Source organism: Sinohyriopsis cumingii, chromosome 15 (genome assembly GCF_028554795.1).
Source record: "Sinohyriopsis cumingii isolate HCF-2022 chromosome 15, ASM2855479v2, whole genome shotgun sequence".
Taxonomy (NCBI): domain Eukaryota; kingdom Metazoa; phylum Mollusca; class Bivalvia; order Unionida; family Unionidae; genus Sinohyriopsis; species Sinohyriopsis cumingii.
Window position 1 is genome coordinate 73,098,146 of NC_142975.1, and position 23,902 is coordinate 73,122,047.

General features: G+C 35.1%; 1 protein-coding gene across 1 annotated transcript in view; it reads left to right on the plus strand.

The window, feature by feature from the left end:
- The window catches only part of LOC149782064 (zinc finger protein castor homolog 1-like), a 98,402-nt gene extending 74,849 nt beyond the window's left edge, over nt 1-23,553 (plus strand). The window contains exons 5-10 of the mRNA XM_089933490.1: nt 332-548; nt 2,501-2,638; nt 4,187-4,922; nt 7,163-7,285; nt 13,308-13,425; nt 14,175-23,553. Coding sequence (XP_089789616.1) covers nt 332-548; nt 2,501-2,638; nt 4,187-4,922; nt 7,163-7,285; nt 13,308-13,425; nt 14,175-16,448 — 3,606 coding nt within the window. The 3' untranslated portion in view covers nt 16,449-23,553. The remainder of the gene's footprint in view (nt 1-331; nt 549-2,500; nt 2,639-4,186; nt 4,923-7,162; nt 7,286-13,307; nt 13,426-14,174) is intronic.
- Nucleotides 23,554-23,902: the final 349 nt, after the last annotated feature.

The window sequence follows — 23,902 nt, forward strand, 5'->3', positions numbered from 1 at the left end:
TGTTCAACCACTCTACCTTCATTGTTTGCACAAAAAATAAACTGCCAGTTGGGCAGTTTTGATTATGAAGATTATAACAAAAGGAGAATTGTATAAGTCTGTTTCTTTAAACAAATTTTAAAAAATGTCATTGACAACATATTTGAAATATTGGTCCTAAGTACATTATGTTGGATTGGGTACTAGATTTATCATCTATAAGTTTTGTGTAATGAAAAAAAACAGCCATGTATGAACATAGCCAGATTGTATGGACATTGTCAGTGCTGAATTTCTTAAGCTCTGTAGTAAAATTACATTTTCGTATATTCTTTTTTATTCTTTTTCCTAGCCTGGCTGTGACAAGGTGTACATCAGCACCTCAGATGTCCAGATGCATGCCAACTACCATCGTAAGGACTCAGCCATTATACAGGAAGGGTTTCAGCGATTCCGGGCAACAGAGGACTGTGGTACTCCCAGCTGCACCTTCTATGGACAGAGGACTACCCACTTTCACTGTCGACGTTCTAACTGTTACTTCACATTTAAAAATAAAGCAGATATGGGTAAGTTAAAAGTATACCACAAATGATTATCATGTTGGTGTTGGTGGTTTAAAAATTGATGATGATTTTGATGATTATGATGATAATGGTTGTAACTGTGATGATGATGATGATGATAGTAGTTACTGTGATGAAGATGATAATGGTTGTAACTGTGATGATGATGATGATGATGGCAGTTACTTTGATGATGATGATGATGGTAGTTACTGTGTTGATGATAATGATTGGTAGTTACTGTGTTGATGATGATGATAGTTGTAACTGATGATGATGATGATAGTTGTAACTGTGATGATGATGATGATGGTAGTTACTGTGTTGATGATGATGATAGTAGTTACTGTGTTGATGATGATGATGGTAGTTACTGTGTTGATGATGATGATAGTTGTAACTGTGATGATGATGATGATAGTTGTAACTGATGATGATGATGATGATAGTTGTAACTGTGATGATGATGATGATGGTAGTTACTGTGTTGATGATGATGATGGTAGTTACTGTGTTGATGATGATGATGGTAGTTACTGTGTTGATGATGATGATAGTTGTAACTGTGATGATGATGATGATAGTTGTAACTGATGATGATGATGATGATGATAGTTGTAACTGTGATGATGATGATGATGGTAGTTACTGTGTTGATGATGATGATGGTAGTTACTGTGTTGATGATGATGATGGTAGTTACTGTGTTGATGATGATGATAGTTGTAACTGTGATGATGATGATGATAGTTGTAACTGTGATGATGATGATGATGATAGTTGTAACTGTGATGATGATGATGGTAGTTACTGTGTTGATGATGATGATGGTAGTTACTGTGTTGATGATGATGATGGTAGTTACTGTGTTGATGATGATGATAGTTGTAACTGATGATGATGATGATGATGATAGTTGTAACTGTGATGATGATGATGATGGTAGTTACTGTGTTGATGATGATGATGGTAGTTACTGTGTTGATGATGATGATAGTTGTAACTGTGATGATGATGATGATGATAGTTGTAACTGATGATGATGATGGTGATGATGATAGTTGTAACTGTGATGATGATGATGATGGTAGTTACTGTGTTGATGATGATGATAGTTGTAACTGTGATGATGATGATGATAGTTGTAACTGTGATGATGATGATGATGGTAGTTACTGTGTTGATGATGATGATAGTTGTAACTGTGATGATGATGATGATAGTTGTAACTGTGATGATGATGATGATGGTAGTTACTGTGTTGATGATGATGATGGTAGTTACTGTGTTGATGATGATGATGGTAGTTACTGTGTTGATGATGATGATGGTAGTTACTGTGTTGATGATGATGACAGTGACAGCAGTGACAACAATAATGCTGCTAGGGCATGATATTGGCAGTCCATGTGCAAATCAATAGTAGATTTATGATGGTAATAGTGTGTTTGGAGCAAATTTTTGAGTAATTAATAGTAATGAGTGATAATCACCAAACTTGACTTTTGATATTTTATAATAAAAGACTTGACAAATACAGTACAATGTTCAGCGGTCTTGATTAGACTAAGCAATATTCCAAAATATACTCTTTCACAATTGAGTATATATAAGGTGCAGTGAATTACTTAGAAATAATACAATAACTGACCATTATTTTGGATCTATTTGTAATAGTGTCAGAAACTTTATTTGACTATGCACTATTGATTGCTTCAGAAGTGATGAAATTTCTATGAAAATGTCATTGACCATTATGTTTTCTCATCAGTGTGTTTGACTTGGCATGGAGTTTTGAAAATGAATATGATTCAGCATGGAGTTTTGAAATTTAATATAATTTGTTTGGCATGGAGTTACGAAATTGAATGCAATTGATACAGCATCAAGTTTTGAAATAAATGACCTGCTTTGTCATACATTTGCACCGACGGTTTCATATGATTAAATTTCAGAAAAGCACAAAACCTACCACCAGAAGGATGAAATTCTTGCAAAAGATGGATTTAAAAAGTTCATGAAGTATGAGCATTGTGCGCACAATAGTTGTCGTTATTCTAAAGTCAGCAACCATATTCATTGTATCAGACCAGGTATGTATTTTTTTATTTTTGGCCTTGATTACTTGATTTTTTTTTAATTTTCAAGGACACATCAGCACATGAAAAGACTATTGTATCGAAGCCATAAGAGTAAAGGTCCTTGCCCAGAGTCACTCCACAGCTGGAGAGGGGTCAGGGCATGATTCAAAACTAATCTGGCATGCTGACCACTGATTATCTTCATGATAATTAATTAAGAAAAATGATTAACGTTGGAAAATGTCCACTAGCATTGTAATTAATTAAGTTTAGTTTAGGATTTATTAACATGGAAACCACAAAATTTGGTTGCTTTGATAAAAACAATTTAGGTTTACTTTTGAATCAGAGATCTTAAATAGCTCCATTTGCCAGTCACATCCTGTAGGTCAAAGGTTATGACTGGCATTTACTTGGATTCACTGGACTTCAGGCAAAAGAGTTTGATTTGTTTTTATCCATTTTACTTTAAAGATAAACACCCAAATGATTCAGAAGTTTAAAGATTGTTCATTTGTCAAATAATTAATAACAGATATTTCTGACTTAGCTTTATTCAAAGGTGACTATATTGTTTTTTTTTTGTTTGACAGGAAATAGATATCTCACTGACTGAGCATGTTTGGTCATTATGTTTTTTCCTAATTTATTAAAACACTTTATAGCCACACAGCAGAATACAAAGAGGCATGAGAGCCTATCTTCTGGATCTGTCAAAATTCCTACAATTGCTCCAGGGTCATTACTAAAGTTCAAATACAACTTCAGTCCCTCATGCCACAAATTTAGAAAGAAAAATACCAGAAACAAGAACTAGACTTATTTGGAGATCTGATCAAATAAAATTTAACTCTTTGACTTTACTGGAAATGCCCATTAATTGGTGCTAGGTATTTTTGAGGTATGTCAGCATGTTGTGAATCAATGATTTATTTTTTAAAAACATTGGAGTAGAATAAATGATATTGTTGGGTAAAATTCTATAGAAATGTTTTCTGCAAATAAAAATGATGTTTTATAAATAACTAGTTTTAAAAGAAGATCGGTTAATCATGGAAGGATAATGAAATACTAAAGCAGCAGCAAATCTGGGACACATACATTTAAAAATTAGGTACTGGAAGGTTTTATTTTTTGTTTCAATCTGTTATATTTTCTTTAAATGTGTTTTTTTTTCACACTTCACATATATATGACTGCCATGTTAATTTTTTATGAAAAAATGTTTGACAAGAGCCATTAGAATTTCAGGATCTCAGTTTGTTATGTGTATATACTTGGTATTTAAAACATTTGCAAATGAAATGGTTTGAATTTTAAACTATCATTTTTGCTTTTACTTTGCAAATAAATTGGGGTCTTGAAATAAAAAATGTTATAAGAAATAATAGATAATATTTCTGTCAATGTACAAAGGAATTTATGCTTTTTTATTACTAAGTTTACAATGTGTGTGATCTTAACGTTATGTTGTATGTCAGACCTTTTCCATGGCATTATATTTATTTTAATGAATTTATACCAATACTGGTCTGAACGATTTGTTCTTTTGTATTCTAGGTTGTGATTATGTGCTCCACTCAACGGCTCAGTTGTACTCCCACAAACGAAAACATGAGAGGAAAGATTTTGAAAATGCATACAAACGATATCGTGAGGAACACACGAAACCACAGATTCGTCCAGCTCCCACTAACAACTCCAGTCAAATTCAGGAGCCAGGGACACCATTACAAAACCATAAAACCCAAATGGTTCTGCAGGCTGTTCCAATGCTACCCACAGTAATTGGTGGGCTTCTAACTCCAGGTGCATTCAAACGATCAGGAAGCCCAGTTAATGAGCCATTTGAACTGAAAAGAATCAAGGTCGAGCCAGAGGATGATATCTCCATGTCATCTTCTCCAGTACCAGAAGATTTTTCATCATCTGCTCCTGGGGAAATGTCAAATGTAGTTACACCAAGTGGAACAGATTTCTCTGACTCTAATTTAGAAGATGAAATGTCTGACACTTCCCGGATGTCATCACTGGCTGACAATTCGTCAGAAATATCCAGAGAAAAGCTTAATGATTCCTTGAATTTACCCATTCCTTTGATAGGAAAGAAAGAGGTGAAGAGAGAAGAAAGTCCCAGCCCAACATCATCAATGCCAAACACATTAAATATTCCGCTGACCCAGTCCCTAACAAATACACCCCTTATATCACCAGAGGCCACTGTGCTGCAGCCACCCAGGACAGTATACACAGAAAGGAGGGAAAAAGATGACTCGTGGAAAAACTATCTTGTCAGGTACAATTTGTTCATAATGAAAATTTAAAGGGGATGTGTGAGAAAAGATGAAAAGCTGTTTATAATATGTCGGACTTGGAAGTAATTAAAAAGCTATGGAAATCTTGCTTATTATAAAATGCTTCCAGGCAAAATACAAGCTCAGAAATTAGCACAGGTCCTCCTAAATGTGGAAAAATGAGTTAGATACAAAATTTAGGCAATCCTTGTTGAAAGAGTGTTGGAGAGAGTGAATAATAATAGTTTTGATGAATATGTAATCCACTTTAAAGCGGTTTGGAAATTGTACATTAAAAACATCTTTAATTTGAAAATATGCTTTATTGATTAAGGATGTAGATATAAGAGCTGCAGTTATCAAGCAGAACATGGCGACACATGGAGTGACATTTAAGAGTGGGACATCTAGCTTCCATCCCCTTCACATGATATCAGCAATAATACATTAAACGGAAAAAATGATATTGCAGATTAAATTTTTTGTTTAAACAAAAGCTAATTGACCTTGAAGTGGGATTCTGTTTCAAGAAAATTCTTGCAAACTTTTATATTCTTTTAGGCATATCTCTTAATTTTTCAGTGTTGAAGTTAAAACAAATTATTTACTGAGTTTTAATCATTTCAAATTCAGTCACAAACATTCACAAGTATAATTTCTCCTAGCTTCATCTTTCATCAACACATAATTTTTTTAATTCTGTTTTTTTGTTACTTCTTGCATTTTACAGCATTTATAAAAGTACACATTTTTACCAAATGTAAGACTGCTTAGAGGACAGCACGCCTTTCTTCTAAAACATCCATTTAATATTGATTTCATGTGCAAAAATGTTCACACAGGGCATACATTGAGAGAAAGATTATCATGTTTCTGATCAAATTGTGGACAGGTGTTTGAGAATAATGTGAAATTTTTCATACCAGTTTCAGGTGTAGTTTATCAAAATTAAGAAACTAAATAAATGAACTTTTCATTTTATCAAAAACAGCAAGATGCTGATGATTTGATGGTTGATGGTTGAAAACTAATTCGTTTCTTTATACCCAGGAATCTTTTTATTCTTCTTAAAAAGAGCTGAATCATAGAGATAAAACAATACTCTTTTCTGGATGGGGCCCCGAGTGACCGAGTGGTCTAAAGCGCTCTTCGTTACGGATCACTGCCATCTCTGTCTGCGGCGGGTCGAGTCTAAGATTCAGCCAGTGTGGGCATGTGAGAAAGCCTGCCAGTAGCTTCTCGTGGGTCGGTGGTTCTTTCCGGGGTTTTCCGGGTTCTTCCTCCACCATTAATACTGGCCGCCATGTATAGCCTATCGTGCTGAAAAATGGCGTTAAACCCCACAACAACAACAACAACAACAACTTTTCTGGATATAAATTAACCTTGGCGTAAAATGATGGTACTTTGTCTTGTACATTTTACATGTAGTGACTATTATTTGGGGGTCGATAATCACCTGAGAGTAGCAGCCTATACATTTTGGAATGATTTTATATTGCTTAGACCCATTGATATGTAAAGCAATTGATTTTGTAAAATGTTACATGCTCCAACATTTGACACTTGACCATCCTTCAGTAATCAAGTCTGGCATGCTAACCACTGAGCCACTGCAGTTCCACAAGGTTTGTGGTGTTTGTTGTAGGTGGTTATATATTTTGTTTTATAAGAAATTCTTGTAGACTTCATGTAGCAAAAGGTTGTTAATAAAAATACCATATGTACTTTAGTCAAGTCCATTTGCAAACAACATAGACCCTGATCTGCCATTGCAAATTTGCACTGGCGGACCAGGGTCAATGTTGCTTGTTCTTCTGATTAGTGTTAACAAACACTGCATGTATATCTTGAAATTAATTGTAGTCCACTTGCCAGAGGCTTGCAGATTTTTTGTTGGACTAGTAGTTTCATAATTTGAATAGCCCAGTGGTTAGGAAAGTTTCAGTAATTGGATCATTTGAATAGCCCAGAGCTTAATCAAGTTTCAGTAATTTCAGAATTTGAATTGCCCAGTGGTTAGAAAAGTTTCAGTAGCTGTCAGCTTTGTTTTGTTTGAAGGACTAGTGAAGATTCAACAGGAATAGTAAATTTATGATCGATTAGTCCTTCTGGCTACCATTAATGTTAAATTCTAGGTGTGGCACAGCTACAGGTCTGGTAGCGCATTATAGTAGATCTGGGTTGGATTCAACTTTTAAACAATAATAATAAAAATAATAATAACTTTTCCTTATTACAGATACACTGCCAATGATCCCTGTAACCCAAGATGTCAGTACCTATACAAGGACCACTACCACTGTAAAATAGAGGGATGTCTTGTTCTTTTCAAGTCCAAAGATGGAGTCCGTGAACATGCTAGGTAAATGTGTGTATATAACAGCATGTATAAATAACCAAAAGCAGAATTTAATTAGTTTCAAAATTTATGCTGTAAATGAGGTTTTATGTTAGCTTGCCTGTGAAATTCAGGAACATTTAATGAATTTTATCTGTGGAAAAGGACAGTAAACCCCCCACCAAAGTTAGTTTATAGAACAGCTTGCAATTGGTTAAACTATGGTATGACTCTACTGTGTCAACTTATGTACCTAATTTGATAACAATGCTGCAGATATTAAAATTTTTACAGAAATATTAAATTTATAACTACATCCATTACCCATGTAATTTTGAATAAATGTATACAAATTACCAATAATTTGCCTCCACGTCCATTTCCATGACTATATGTATTTGGTCACTGTTCATCCACTGGGACTGTATCAGTCATCGTTGATTATTTAACTGACTTTATTAGCATAGTTACTTGTTTCAGTGCTTTACATACATCAGAATTTTTTTATTATTATGACATAAATATGCAAAAAGCAATACTTTGACACAAAAGACTCCTCTTTGAATTGTAGCTATATCTTGGGTGTGAAGAAGAGTAAAAACAAGTTCTCAGATTTGAGGAAACCATAAGGTTTTTAGCTCACCTGGAAGTAAGGCCAGATAAGTGTATATCAACAGTTGCTAGTCTTTTTAAAACTACCATACCATTTTCAACCAAACTTAGCAGAAAGCATGCCGGCATAAAGGCCTTTTATGATTCTGGTCCACAATCAAATATGGCCACCATTGGTAAAAAGAGGAAAACATTTACACAACTTTTTCTCGAAAATTGCTTGACATAATTTAACCAATGTTTTTGGGCTTCAGACTTGTATAAAACTAAGGCCAATCCTGTATCAAATATGGCCACCAATACCAAAAATAGATAAACCTTTAAATCACCTTTCAGAAACTGCTCTGCAGAATTTGACCAAATTTGATGGACAGCATCCTGTCATAACCACTATAAATTTCTTATGAACAATGCTGATCAACCATCAAATATTGTCACTGTTACTGAAAAAGAAACAAAATTTAAACAACTGTTTTTCAGGATCTACTGTACAGACTTGGCAAAATTTTACATCATCTTGGCTTGAAAGGCTTTCATATTTGTGCCAATCAATCATCAAACATGGCTGCCATTACTAAAAATAAATTTTTTAAACAAACTCTATTCAGACTTCACTTAGCAGAATTCAATCAATTTTACATAAAGCATCCTGACTTTCAATATTGAACAAATGATGCTGATGTGTCATCACACATAAATGAAGATACAAAATTAGACAAGCCCTGTAACAAATGTTTTCATAACATGCAATCAACAGCACTGGAAGTAAGTATTCTACTAACCCAGATTTTTGGTCTACTGTTAGGCAGATTTCAGGCAGGTATCACAAGCCCACCTGGGTCTCTTGTTATGAAATATAATCCCATATACGAGTTTTCTTTTAATTGTAAAACTTCTGCTTGATGTACAGTGCAAATTTATTCATCATAGATGAATACAAGCCACATGAAAGAATTTGCTAGCTCTGCTGGTCATAGACCAGAAGAGCTTATGGTCTATCATCTAGCCATCCATGAACTCAGGTTTGTTATAATTACTCTAAACTGCATGGAGGATTGCCATAAAACTCTATACACGCATTCATCCTTAAGTTTAGTTGGTCCTACATTAAGATGGTGCCACTAAGACATAAGATATGGCCACCACAGTAGCAGTCTTGAAAATCTTCTTATTCCTACTTCTTGTCAGTGGACAATCCTCTCAGTGTAGGGTTTTCACTTAAAGTCTTCTTATGAAGCTAGTTGGTCCTAAATGAAAATGGTGCCAAAATGATATTCAATATGGCCTCCACAGCAACCATGTTTAAAATTTTATTGCTGTCCCACCAGAACAGAAAGTCATATCAACTTAGAATTTTGACATTAAGACTTTTTGTGATCGCTAATTAGTCCTAAATGTAAATGGTGCGAATCTGACATAATTTTGCAGTCACTATTTCTCCTAAATGAAAAGTTTTATTGGCATTGGGTTTTCATTAGAACACTGCTTATCACATCTACTTGGTTCTAAATGAAAATGGTGCTGTTCTGACCTCTAGTATTGCCAGCATGGCAGCCATCTTTAAAAATTTTTGTATTGCTGCGCCTTCTAGATGGCTGATCATATTGACCCGAAGACTTTATATGATGTCTAGTTGGTCCTAAATAAAAACTGTGCCATCTAGTATGCCTAGTTGTGAAAAAGATTTTATTGTTACTCCTCCCAATGAAAAAGTCTTTTATTTACACCGGGTTTTTACCAGAAAATTTATTGTGGTGTCTAGTTGGTCCTAAATGAAAACAATGTCACTCCAACATTAAGTATGGTCATTATGGTAGCCATCTTTGAAATAATGTTATCACTACTACTCCTTAATGGATGGCTGTATTGACTTGGGGTTTTCACCCAAAAGACTTCTTATGATATCTAGTTGGTCCTCATTGAAAATGTTGCCAATCTTATATCAAGTATGATTGCCATGATGGTCATCTTGTGAATCTCGTTATCACTACTCCTGATTGGATGGCAATATTGGCATGGGGTTTTACCAAAAGAATTTTAATGGTGTTTTGATTGACCTAAATAAAAAAGGTGCTGATCTTTTGTTAATTTGGCAACCGTAACAGTTTGTAAATCTTGTTATTGCTCAAGAATACTATAGCTGGTTTCACTAACTAGCAGTTAAAAAGAAGAAATGGCCTTGTCATGGATTTCTGGAGATTTTTTCAGCAAGTGGAGCATCATTACCTTCCATGGACTCTTGTTTAAAATCTCCATTTGAGAAAGAAAATTTAAAAAGTTTTGTACAGTCCAGACCAAGCACAATTACTTACAGAATCTAGAGTCAAGACAACTTCTCTGACACTATATCACAGGGGAAAGTCGTGATATCACAGTGTTTTCAGCAGTATATTCTACATCAGAGGTCTCAAACTCAGACCACACTGAGGACCGCAGGAGGGCATTTTCAATGGCCCAAGAGTGCCACACTACCTTGGTTATCTCTCATGACACCTTGTGATGCCAATCATTTTGAGGGCCATAGGATATGACTGCATGTTGGAGACCACTATTCTACATAGTACTACATCAGAATCTGACATTCGACTGACCAAAGCATTATATTGATGTGTTAGAATACATATTTTACTTAAACTGGAAAGTATGGATTCAAGCTCCAAATAAAGCGATGACATGGAAATTACTACCTTTTACAAAATTTATTTTTTGATAGGCTTGGTTTGATGTTGGATGGCAAATCAGCATACTGTATATACTCACTTAAAAGTCAAATCAAGCTACATGTACAAACATCAGAGATCCAGATCTGCCATAGCATTATGCACCTGCAGATCAGGGTATATGTTGTTTGTTCTACTGATTACTCTTAACAATCTGCTCTTACCCAGATCTGCTGGGACATTATGCTGTGGCAGATCTGGGTGTGTGCAGATTATTGTTGGACTCATAAATGAGCATGTATGGTAAGTAAGTTTTTAAATACCAAGGCAATTGGACTAAAATGCCTTGCCCAGAAATATACCCTGGTAGCAGACCAATGCAGATCCAGTGGTAAGATTTGAAACCAAACCTATTTTATTACAAATCCTGAATGCTAACCACTTAGCCAACCTGGATTTTTTTTCCTTTGTAAATATACAGTATATTTTCATAATTGTTTGAAGCATGTCGGTAAAACTCAGATGAGAAGAACAACAGTTAGAGGGAAGTAACTCTTAATACATACTAGATACACTGGCTGCGAATCTTTATTATACAAAATAGAGAACTACTCCTGTTTTGTAGTAATTAGTCTACAATGAGTTATTTAAAGAAAGCAAATCAGTTTTTTCTTTAATTTACAGTTTATAATTAATACATGAGTGTGGATACCAGTGTTAAAAATGCTGGTGACTGGATAGAATGTTGCAGAATTTTACCACATTTTAGATGATATAAGTTTTATACCTGATCATATGCAACAAAGAATAATTTACAGTATATACTTACTTATAAATCAAATCCAACTGCACACTTCATAGACCTATTGCATAATTCCCCAGCAGATCTGGGTCTGTAGAATTAAACGTGAACCCTAATCCACTGGTGCATTAATGCAGATTAGGGTCTCTGTTGTTTGCAGGACTTGTAAGTGAATGTATATGGTATAGACTGCCAATGACAGGTGTGGATGATTCTGATAAAGTCCATCCACTTTTATGCCATAAGTCTACAAAATTTAATGAGGTAAATGAAGTCTTTTTTTTATATAATACATTTTGTAGCTTAAATGGATAAAATGTTGGGAATCTTGTCTGCCTTGTTTAAAATTTAAGAAATCTTGTCTCCTTTGTTTAAAATTTCAGAAATCTTGTCTCCCTTGTTCGAACAGAAATCTTGCCTCCTTTTTTTAAAATTTCAGGAATCTTGTTTTCCTTGTTTAAAAATATCAGAAATTTGGTCTCCCTTGTTTAAAATTTCAGAAATCTTTTCTCCCTCATTTAAAATTTCAGAATCAAGATAGTAATAGAACTGTTCATTTTCATTGGTGTTGGATACTAACAGATTTATTTGCCGATGCATTGTCATCAAGTAGATTTATTTGTCAGGTACTGTTTGTGGACTGGTGGATTAGTAGTGTTCCACAACTTTTGGCAACACTTGGGAAGCATAAAAATGTTGAGTGACACAGCAGAGTCAGACACAGGCACCTGGACAACCAGGCCTGAAAAATAATTAATAGAAAGCTCGAGAAACTAAGGCCACTCAAAACTTTTTGTGGTTTTGGCTTGTTTTCTGATCCAGACATTATGTTTATCTCTTGAGTTAGGTTCAGATATTGAAATAAATATTGTATTACCTGTGGCAATATCACTGAAAAGTTTCCAGTCATTCTTTTCGTATTTGGCAAGTAATGTTAGCAATTTCAACCCAAGTTAGGTTTAGATCAGTATGAACAAATGAGGGACACAAACCTCTCTGAGCTTAGCTGATTTTTTGATATGTGAAAAACAGCTGAAAAAACAGTGACTTCATTATAGAAATATCATCCACTGTGTATTGAACATCTTCATCAACTGCTGCCTTCTAAACAGTCACTTCCTTCTCACCAGTTGAAGAGAGTGGTCTTCTAGAACATGGACCATCTTCCATGGACTCACGACTATCTTTAAAATGGTGAAACAACCTCTAAATCTTAGGATATGACAGAAAATTGGATCTGTTGATGGTCTTGTTGTTGTAGAGTTTAATGCCATTTTTCAGCACAAGATAGGCTATACATGGCGGCCAGTATAAACGGTGGAGGAAGAACCTGGGAAAACCCGGGAAAGAACCACTGACCTATGAAATGCTACGGGCATGCTTTCTCATATACCCACATTGGCCAAACCCAAGACTCGAAAAAAATTAGACAGAGGTGAGATGGCAATGATCTGTAACAGTGAGCACTTTAGACCACATTTCCACTCTGGGCCCCAAAATTGGATCTGTAAACTTTACTCAAGTTGATCTTGATATCATTTGTTAAGTACCCTAGGAGTGCTGGAATTTTACAGTATGCTTTTTGCTCATTAGGAGAATTGGTGTTCTCCAGCATTTTTAGGTCACTGTCATTTACCTGTGTTTAGTGATATGTATCTATCAGCAGATGTCTGGTGTGCTGTACATACAGATGCATTTCATTTTATAGAATGTTATTTGGTCCATCAATTGACATTAGCTTTATTGACAGGTTCTAAGAAACAAAAAGTTAAAATAAAATTTTCCGAAATTTTCAAATACACCTCATACATACCAAGATTGTTGTTTGTTATACCTGGGAAAATTGGTAATAATGAAGTTTGTGAAACTGAGGAAGTGGGTCAGGATGGTCACGGCTGAAGTTTTCATTATCACATGTAAAGGAAATCATAAACACATGCTAAATAATCAATTCTGTTTTTATACTTCACAGATTCCATGAGCTTCAGGACAGAATAACCCCAATTGCCTACCGATACTATGATCAGGAGAATTTGTGTCCTGAAAACTGTCAGTACAGCTTGAAGGAGAAGCACTATCACTGTATCTGGGTAGGTACCATCTCACTTAACTGTATCAGGATCTGTCTGGTTAGGTATCATTGGAACAATCATTTGTACCATTGCCATGTCTGGGTAGATATCACTGGTAACAGTCATTTGTATTATTGGTGTATTTAGTTAGGGATCATTGGTAGCAATCATCAGCAGGTAAAAGGAAGAAATGGTTTTACTCTGAATTCCAGAAAGTTATTTTTGGCCAGGTGAGCATCAGTCCTCCTGAGGGACTCTTGTTTCTCATCCTAATTATTATTTCTTCTTACGTCTCTGTGATTGGCAGGAGGTCGTGGGTTCGATCCCCGACTGAGTCATACAAAAGACTTACAAAAATGGTACTAACAGTTGCCTCGCTTGGCGCTCAGCATTAAGAGGTTAGTGTTAGGACTGGTTGGCCTAGTGTCAGGATAATGTGACTGGGTGGGACATCATGCTACATGTCTGCGGCATGATGCCCCAGTGCTAGACATCACTATAAACTGCCACACTGCAGACATCGTAGTGATATGACTGAAAAATTGTTAAAGCTACGTTAAGAATCCAAAACACACACAAACACACACACACTCTGTGATTGGGCACCTAGCATTTGTGTTTTTCATGTATGGGTATGTCTGTATACATTTTTGGTTAAAGTTCTTCTCCAGCACTTTTATCTCAGTCACTCTTTCCCACTTCTTTTCATAATATCATATACTTCCCTTCTTTTGGCAATTTTCTAATTTATTTTAATTTTTTTCCAGTCTGGTTGCACACATGTAGTTCCTCACATAGGCCCAACGTTTGGTCGCTTGGAACACTACAGAGTACATGAATACAACCGAGCTGCAGCTGGGAAAACCTATACCCGTCCAACCTTGAGAGTTGATGATAATGGAATCAGGAGGCGAGGAAGACCACCAAAATATCCCAGAAATGAAATTCCAAAGATACCAAAAGTTAGTTTAAGCGAGGAAGAGATACATCGTTTAACTCAGGCCTCTTGTGATGGAGAAAATATGGCTGATAAGAAGGTCGTAAATGGCTTTAGAATGTTTACAAAAGATGATCCATGCCCAGATGATCAGTGTGTTTACTTGGGCATGGTTCATTATCATTGTGCAAGACCCCGCTGTTACACGTCAACAGACAGGCTGGATGTATTAAATCTTCATGCTAAAGATTTTCACAGTTTTGTAAAGATTCTGGATGGATTTGAGTTCTTTGATCGGAATGTTAGCTGTAGACGACCCCATTGCCAAAATAACAAAACCAACAGGCATTTTCACTGCATTCGGCCAAAATGTGATTATTCATTTGTCCGCCACAGTACAATGGCTCAGCATGATAAGAAACATACAGCAGCAGGTTTAAAAATTGCACCCATTCCAGCTATAAAGACTGAAGGTGCCTCTAGTAACTTTGTCCCAATAGTCCCTGCTACAACTTCCTCCGTGGCCTCACTGGTTAAAACATCTGGGACATATTTCCCGATAAACACCTTTAGTCCAATTCAGAATATTGCACAAAGTATTGCACAAGGGTCAATAACAGTACCTGTTGCTTCTTCTATAGTAAATGCCAGTTCAACATCAGGGAATCCTACTACCATACAGACCTCACTAACAATTAGTCCAATGCAGGCTTTAACAGCCACTCCGTCCAGTACCCAGTTTGTGACTGCCATCACCAGCATCACAGCTCCTCTAGTCACCACCTTGCCAGTAGCAATTAGCTCAGGAAACACAACAGTGCCTTTAACTGTCCTTCTGCAACAGAAGACAGATAATCACATCCCACAACCAAGCTGGTCCTTTCTGAAGAATAAAATGCATTATGCCTTGGATCAGAATTGTGGACGACCATTTTGTAAGTTAAAGAAAAAGGACCATTTCCATTGCTTGGAATGCAACCAAGCCTTCTCGGATCCAGCTCGTTTGCGATCCCATATCGGAAAACATGGAATCAAACTGAAAAGATCAGAGGTTGGAACTCGCGTGGTGAAGCCAAATATTCCTGTAACAATTGCACCAAGGCCACCACCACCTGTTATGGTTACCACACAGAATTTTGTTACTAATGCAGCCATTTTACACAAGTTACCCCAGGTAAAAAGTCGATCAGGAGAGGGGGCTTTGGAGGAAGAGGAGGCACAAAATGAAGAGGGTGAAGATGTGGAAGATGGTGGGGAAATAAATCCTTCCTCTTCCTTAACCCTTAATCCTTCAACATTTTCAAATCTGATTGCCAAGGCCCAGGAGGAGAATCGAATTAATACTACAGAGAATTTAGATGATTATGAGGAGGAGGAACAGCAAGATAGTGATTCTGGTTATCAACCAAATGGCGAGATAGGAGACGAAGATTCCAGAGAGTCCTCTGATGAAGAGTTCTCAACAAAGGAAGACTTTTCCCGACACTCTGGGAGAAAACGAATAGCAACGAAACATAATGACTTTGTTGATAGCAATTCTATAAATATCAAACAACGAAGAGTTTCTAGTCCCCGTGCTAAAGATGATTCAATTCCAGAAGGCTATAGTCGATTTCGATACAATGAAGATTGTCAGCATTTCAAATGTACATACAGACAAAATGTTACCCATTTCCACTGCATGCGGTCTGATTGTGGTTATGGGTTCAGTGATCGTTCGAGGCTTGTTCAACACACTTTACGACATGAACGCATTGACAGTATTACAGGAGGAGAAATGCAACAGTATAGGATAAACCAAGATTGTTCATTTGACTGTGAATTTAAAAACAAGATGTCTCATTTCCATTGCCTTCGTTGCTCATATATCTGTACTGATTCCAGTAAAGTTTTAACACACAGAAAACAACACGCTAAATGGGACAGTATTAACAACCAGGGTTTTCGTAAATACAGCACCACAGATAACTGTGGTGTTCTTATGTGCATATTCAAGAGAAAGCAGACCCACTATCACTGTACTTCAACTGATTGTCAGTATGCAGTGCTTAGTCCAGCACAGATGGCACCACACAAAATGAAACATGTTACTATGAACTCTTGAGGAAGTCTTATCTGCATTAATATATAGCATAACCGGTATCACTTTTCTGATGTTGACATTGATATCCACAACAGTTTACACTTTGTTTTAAAATTTTCAGAGTTACATAAAATGCATCTTATTAACGTTTTCGGGCAAGACAGTGCTTGCGAATGTCCTTATTATATTTACTATATCACATGGTAAATTTTTCTGTTCTGATTGGCAAACAATTAACAGGGATCTTTTTAGAACAATATGCATTTTTTTTCTTGATCCTGGAAATTTATACTTGTCATTATTCCTATTTCGTTCGGCACTGTTGTCAAGTACAAAGGTTATATGTCATATGACATCATGTGATTATCATATTTTGAACCGAAATTTCCATTATTGTTCTTGGACATTGTATTCTAGTGTGGTATAGGGTATAGCGAGGCTTCTTTCAGCATGGGCACTATACTCCACCATTTGACACTGTATAATATTTTGGTCAGGAACCAGCAATAAAAGTAAATACAAGGAAATTCTCACTTGAAATATGTTCAAATCAAATTTTTTTGAAGAATCTGTATTTTTGATGGTTATTATCTGTCTTAATCAGATTTATAATAAAAATTTATTTGTGTCTTTAATATACATTTTTATTTTTTGCTTGGTAATTAAAGCCAAGAAGATAATCCAGATGATTCTTTGCCGTTTATTGTATTATGTGATGTAGTGTTGATATTTGCTTCATATACAAACAAAGCAACAGACACTATTAGACCAGAATATTTACCAATATGCAGTTTGTTTGCAAAGTCAAAATTTTCCTCATATTGTTGACTTAAAGTAATCATGAATTTCATTTTCATTGAGTATAAAAGAAGACTTTTTCATGGAGGATAAAAGGAAGAAAAATGATAAATTATATATCTTTGCTCAACTAATAAGTAGGATCCAGTGCAAAACAATTCTAGTACTCTATTTTAACTTTGCAGTGCCCCAGGTGGCTGAGTTGTCTGCAGATCACTCAGATCTCACCTCAGCTTGTATGGCTTCAAGTCTCAGCGAGACCAGCATGGGTGTATGTGAAAGCTTGCCAGTAGCTTTCCATAGGTCATTGGTTCTTCCTAGGGTTTTCCCTGTTTCTTCCTCCACCAAATATAGTAGTTGTCATATATTGCCTGTTGTGTGAAGAAAATTGGCATTATACCTCACAAAACCAAAACTTCAACCGTATAGTATAATCTTGTGGGTTTAATGATTTTTTAGCACATGATAGGCTATATATGGGGGCCCGTATATCTAGTGGAGGAAAACCCCAGGAAGAACCACTGACCCACAGGAAGCAGCTAGCAAGCTGGCCCCCGAGTCTCAAATCCACATGGACAGAAGTGAGATGTCAGTGATCTGTAAAGGCGAGCACCTTCGACCAATTTGTCACCAGGACCCCAATAATATGTTGTCAGTAGTGAGTTAGCATGTCTTATGCAGCTTGGTTCATTAACATGAGAGCAGTGTGGTAGCTCAGTTTGTTGAGCACTAGACTCATAATTTGAGTTTGTGGTTTTTATGTCAGCCAGGCCAGCCCTGGATGGCTGCCTTGATGCATCCTTGGGAAAGGCAATTAGCACCCATTTCCTTGACATATGGCCAATAATGTATTGAAAGTACCTTTAAGTACCAACCAGTTAATAATCATTAAGCCATTATACTCTCATCACATTCATACATGCTTAAGAATCCACTTATCTCATGATGTCATTAATTTGAATTTTATCATGTGCCAGACACTGAATTTACATACTTTGGTTTCTTGTTTCTGTTGTAATCATATATATGGCTAATTAAATGTAAGTTATATACTTACCAACAGTAAGTGTAAACATTTTGGGCTGATTTATACTTGGATTAATAACCTGAAATAAGAAATCAAGTAATGCTATAAGACTGCTAAATATGTTTTTTGGTGTGTTTTTTTTTACAAAGCTGTGGATACTCAGCATTATGCATATGTTCTTACACTGAATGTCTTACCAGTATTATTATACCAGAATCATCATTATATACAACATACAAACCACTGGTGACCATGACACACTTATTCAACATTTCAATGATGTTGTTGTTATATAAACCATTCCTGGGAAAGTATTTAGATGCAAAGAGTTTTCCTAATTGAATATCATTCCTCATCTTTTAGTTTTTTTTATTTAATACTTGATACCACTCCAGAACAAAAATTGATTAGTTTATACTTAAAATTTGCCTTTACATATTGTGTAAAAGTTCCTCAGTCTCCAAGGTAGATCTACCATATATGCTCGCTTATAAGACTAACTGCAAACTGCACAAACCCAGATCTGCAGTAGCAAAATGCATCAGCAGCGCTGGTTCTGTACAGTTTGTTAGGAGTAATCACTAGAACAAAGAACATAGATCCTGATCTGCAGGCTCATTATGCTTCAGCAGATCAGGATCCTTGTTGTTTGCAGTTTGGCTTGACTTATAAAAAGTACATATGGTATACTGAGCAAACTTTACAAGCTATGATTTTTTCCAGTTTTGTGTTGTAACTTATTTACCACTGAAAGGTCCTTCCATGCCCAAAATATCAACACAGAATGATTGTGTGAAACAGTTTGCCATATCACACTCAAACTCAAGCAGTTATCATTTTATGTATTAATCTGAAACAACAATACACAAAGATGCATCACTTAGTAAACTTGGGTAGGGGGCCATGGGTGGCTGATTGGTCTAAGGCACCTATCTTTACAGATCACAGACATCTTTTATGTCTGTGGGGGTTCGAGTCTCATGCATGGCCAGTATGGGCATGTGAGAAAGCTTGCCGGTAGCTTCCCATGAGTTGGTGGTTTTTTCTGGGATTTTTACAGGTTCTTCCTCCACCAGATATACTGGCTGCAGTGTATAGCCTATCGTGTGTTGAAACATTGTGCTAAACCTAAAAGAACACCAAACTGAAGTGCTGTATCAGTGTATCAGTTTTGCTGTAAAACAATGATACAATGCTGATTGATATCCAGCAGTGTATTAGCGTAACAAAATGTTTACTCAACATTAAGTTCTTTTGATTGGTCATTTACTGGTATCATTTTTTTTTTTTGAAGTTTGAAGATGTTTTCTTTTGAAGTTTGCAATGTGGACCATGTAGTGAGATTTTTCAAGTAATATTTTAGAAGTGTTTTCTCTGGTAACACTTTTTTGTGGGGTCAAACTGTTTACTTTTGGCACCAAATGGACAATTATAGTATTTTGTAGCAGATTTAATTTTCTTAGTATTCATTATTTAAGATTTGTTTTTAAAATCCTTCACAAACATTTATGATTCAACAGTATGTAAGAAAATTTGGAGACTGCAAAAGTTATTGTTTTTTGTGACTTTAACTTTTTTCTTCTACTAATGTCATTAAATTTGCTGATACTTCCATGATGCACATTCCATGCACTTGGTGCACATTGATCTACTGCTGATTCCAGGTCATTCCAGTGCTTTTGTATTTTTGTTAGTATTTTTCATTATTATTTATTATACAGATACACTAAACAGTATTCATTGTTTTTTTTTTTAATTTTATGCATACTGCATGTTGATTCTTGATCAGTATGTAAGGGTCTACCTTAACTGCTTAAGCTATTGTTCCTTGATTTATTTTTGAAAGGTTTATTGATTGTAAATACCTATTTTAGCCACTGCTTAATTACTGTAAAATATATATATATATATTCCTTGTTTATATGTACAATAATTATCAGTATGCGTGTTAAGTAAATAGCCTTACAAGAATTCTATGCATCACAATGCAGGCATCTTCACTAAATTTTGTTACTTGTTTTATGATTAATCATGAGTAATTTTTGTGATATTTAGAATGGCATTATGTATCGAAAGATGTAGATTGTGATTATCTTATGATTCTGATGAAAATTTAAATATATAGCAAAAATAGTAATGGTGTGAATAGAAATAATCTGATTTTCATATAAATATTGAAACATTTCACTCTGTGTTTTAAACATTCCCATTAAAAGGTCTGCAGTGGTGAAGTGTGGTGTCAAATAGGTTAATTTTATTGTTGGTGACTAGTAACAAAAAATTTATATCAAACATGGTATTGTCTCCATTGTTATAGTGTTAGTAGTTTGAAATGATTCTTATATTAGTCCCCATTTACAAAGTCACTCGTAAAATATTAAACGAGTTATTATTTCTTTAAAAAAATCACATTTTTGTTGTTGCTTACACATTTTAAAAGACTATAAATGATAAAAGTTTCTGGTAATTTTAGGTCAATGATATATCACAGTATGAAATGAATCTGAAATTTTGTTCTACAATTAATTCAGTAAAGTTTCAATTTAGGGTAGCATGGAGTTAGATAATTATTTCAGTTTAATCCCAGAAATTTCAATATATATATGAAGTTTTTAGTCGGTTAACATACTGGTCTTAAAGGGGAATGGAAAAAAAATTCATGTTATCAACATTAATTTCTTGAATTTTCCAAAGATTGAGACTAAAATGGGAAAGTGGTTAAAACCGATTCTGCCTAAATAAAAATAATTGCATTCTTTCGACAACTCTTTTTCCATAAGTGTCATTTTTTCCCAGTCTTGTCTCACTCACCTTTTCTAATGTTTGTTAATATATTTTCTTAAGTATGGTCAGTTTTTTTTTTTGGCTTTCTAATTTTCTTTGTTGTGATTTAAAGATTAATAGTATACCAAGATAATCTATTTATCATGTCCATTATAACCTAAGGAGATCCGATAAATAATACTTGATTTTTGGAGTCTATGTTGGTGTTTAAATTACATTTAAACCCAATTGGACACCTCAGTGTAAAGAAACCATGCTTATAAATGCCAACAGTTATGAAATCATGTTCATGTTTTTACTTGAAAAATTTATTTCTATATCAAGAATACCATTCAACAAGGGGCCCCGAGTGGCCGAGTGGTCTAAAGCGCTCACCGTTACGGATCACTGCCATCTCACCTCTGTCTGCGTCGGTTCGAGTCTTGGATTCGGCTAATGTGGTTATGTGAGAAAGCTTGTCAGTAGCTTCTCGTGGGTCGGTGGTTCTTTCCGGAGGTTTGCCGGGTTCTTCCTCCACCTTTAATACTGGCCGCCATGTATAGCCTATCTTGTGCTGAAAAATGGCGTTAAGCCCTACAACAACAACAACCATTCCACAAGAACTCAATTTTGGGGTTTGTTATGTGTCCATTATGCATAACCTTTACTGTATATTACTTCTATCCCAGATCTAGTCACCCTTTTTTTTTCTCTTGTAACATAATTTTATCTTGACCAGAGTATTGATTACATTGGTGTAAATTATTTCAAGATTGCCTGATTTCCATAATTGTATGTGGCCATGTTTTGTTTGAAAACATATTGAGAAATATTGACTGCTAATGTTTCAAAAGAATTTGTCTAACACACATGGGACAAGTGCAAATTACTTTTGAAGAAATGTTTGTCCCATGGAGAAAAAATCTGCTTGTCCCAAACAGTTAAAATATACTATCTGAAGACAAAAATCAACAGGAGCATTTGGCATGTAGCTCACAGAGGCCCATGAAAGATTTAGACTGTCACTAGGCATAAGGCTGTCGTGGGTTTTTTTGAGCAGTGAATACTTTTGTGAAAAAGAAGATGCTACAAACTAGGCGTATTTGAAAAAAATGTTTGATCCTTTTTATTTCTAAATTCTAGGTGTTAAAAATAGTAGACTCCAAGAATACTGTAGAGTATATATATATATAATTATTTACCCAAGGGGTCACAAAACTTGTGGTATTCAGATGTTAAATCGTGTGATATAGACTTTTAATATGCAAGGTGTTATATTTCTTGGAAAATTTTATACTTAGTACAAAGGTATTGATGTGTGAAAATTAGTTTGTCAGTGTGTTTGCAGATTTTGCGGATTTATAAATGTTTTGATTTGTTGGTTCAGTCTACATTCCCAGTCATTAAAACTGCTGATTTTTAACATTTTATCAGTATAATAATTTTGTTTTTCTTGTGAGTATATGTTTCTAATTTTGTTGAGTCTGCCTTGACAGAGTTTTGAGAAAACCATTATTTTGGTGTGTGTCTGTCTGTCCACACATATGTCCACACCCTAGAATAAGCTCCATCTTAAAGTCTTCAGAATAAGCGCAAGTTTGGTTTTGTAATTACTATTTATGTATGTTATTTCTAACTAAATAAATGGTAGGGTTGATGAAAAAAGGTTTTTGTGTTATCCTCAGCTTAGGAAATTATGTGAAGAAATAATGTATCATGCAGTATTTGGTATAGACTTTCTATAGACTTTGTTGTTGAATGTTGTTAAATTCACTGGACGGTTGGTTAGTAAGTTTTAGGTCCAGATGAAAGACAGTTTAAATAGTTATTTAATATTCATTTTTAGCACTCAATTAGATTAAAACATAAATACATGCAAAGCCCTTGTAGGAAGGAAGGTATCCATGAAAAACATTTGGAAAATTTTAAGACAGGATTCATTAATGAAAACAAATGCTTTTAAAAAGCATGTCAGTATTTATGTTATAAAGTCATTAATCTACTTCAAAAAAATAAAATAACAAATGTAAAACTTTGCTTTTGAATGTTTAAATTTATGTTTTATCAATTGCCTTATTTCTTTCATAACATCATGAGGTTTGTATCAATAATGAAGTTGTGAGTGAAATAAATATAATTCACGTTCTTTGAGACAGTATTCAATTTTTAATTGCAAGATCTTGAAAATTTGTGTATATTAGGGATGCTTTTTGCACCCAGACTGGTTGAAATTGGTGTGATTGAAGCTAATTTGCAATCTTCTTTTGCCTCATTTAAAGTTTGTGAGAATAAAGAAAACACACAAGTAAACAAAGTTACTTTCCAGAAATTTTAATTCCATGCTACAGGAGCATCAATTGTAGGGAGGTATCTCTTTTATAATTATGTTACACTGCATCAGGTTGATTGTATTTTGTACTGTCTAAATGCCTTGATTGCAGATAATTCATGTTACAACGCAGACTGACAAGCACACAGATAAAATTCTTGTCCAGTAGTATTGACATTTTATCAAAATAAACAGACTGCTGTACTATCCGTCTTGGTAGCATTTTATTCATTCAGAAAACCTAGCAAATACTTTTGGACTTAACAGATATAATGGCCGGTCATATAAAGCCCCCTTCAAGCAAGCAAAGTGACACTCAGACAACAGACCATCTTGTCCAGAACCAAAGCATTGCATTTTAGACTTCCTGGTCTAAGATGGCATTGGACATTTTGTTTTCTTTCCATCCTTCATTAGGCATCTGTCTGTTTTTTTGTTGTTACCATTTTGTCAAACTATAGTTAGAGTTCTCGTGAATAATGTCACACATACTGGTACGTTCATCAAGGGGACTAATTGTTAAACAAAATGATGCTACATGGACAGTGGTATTATTTA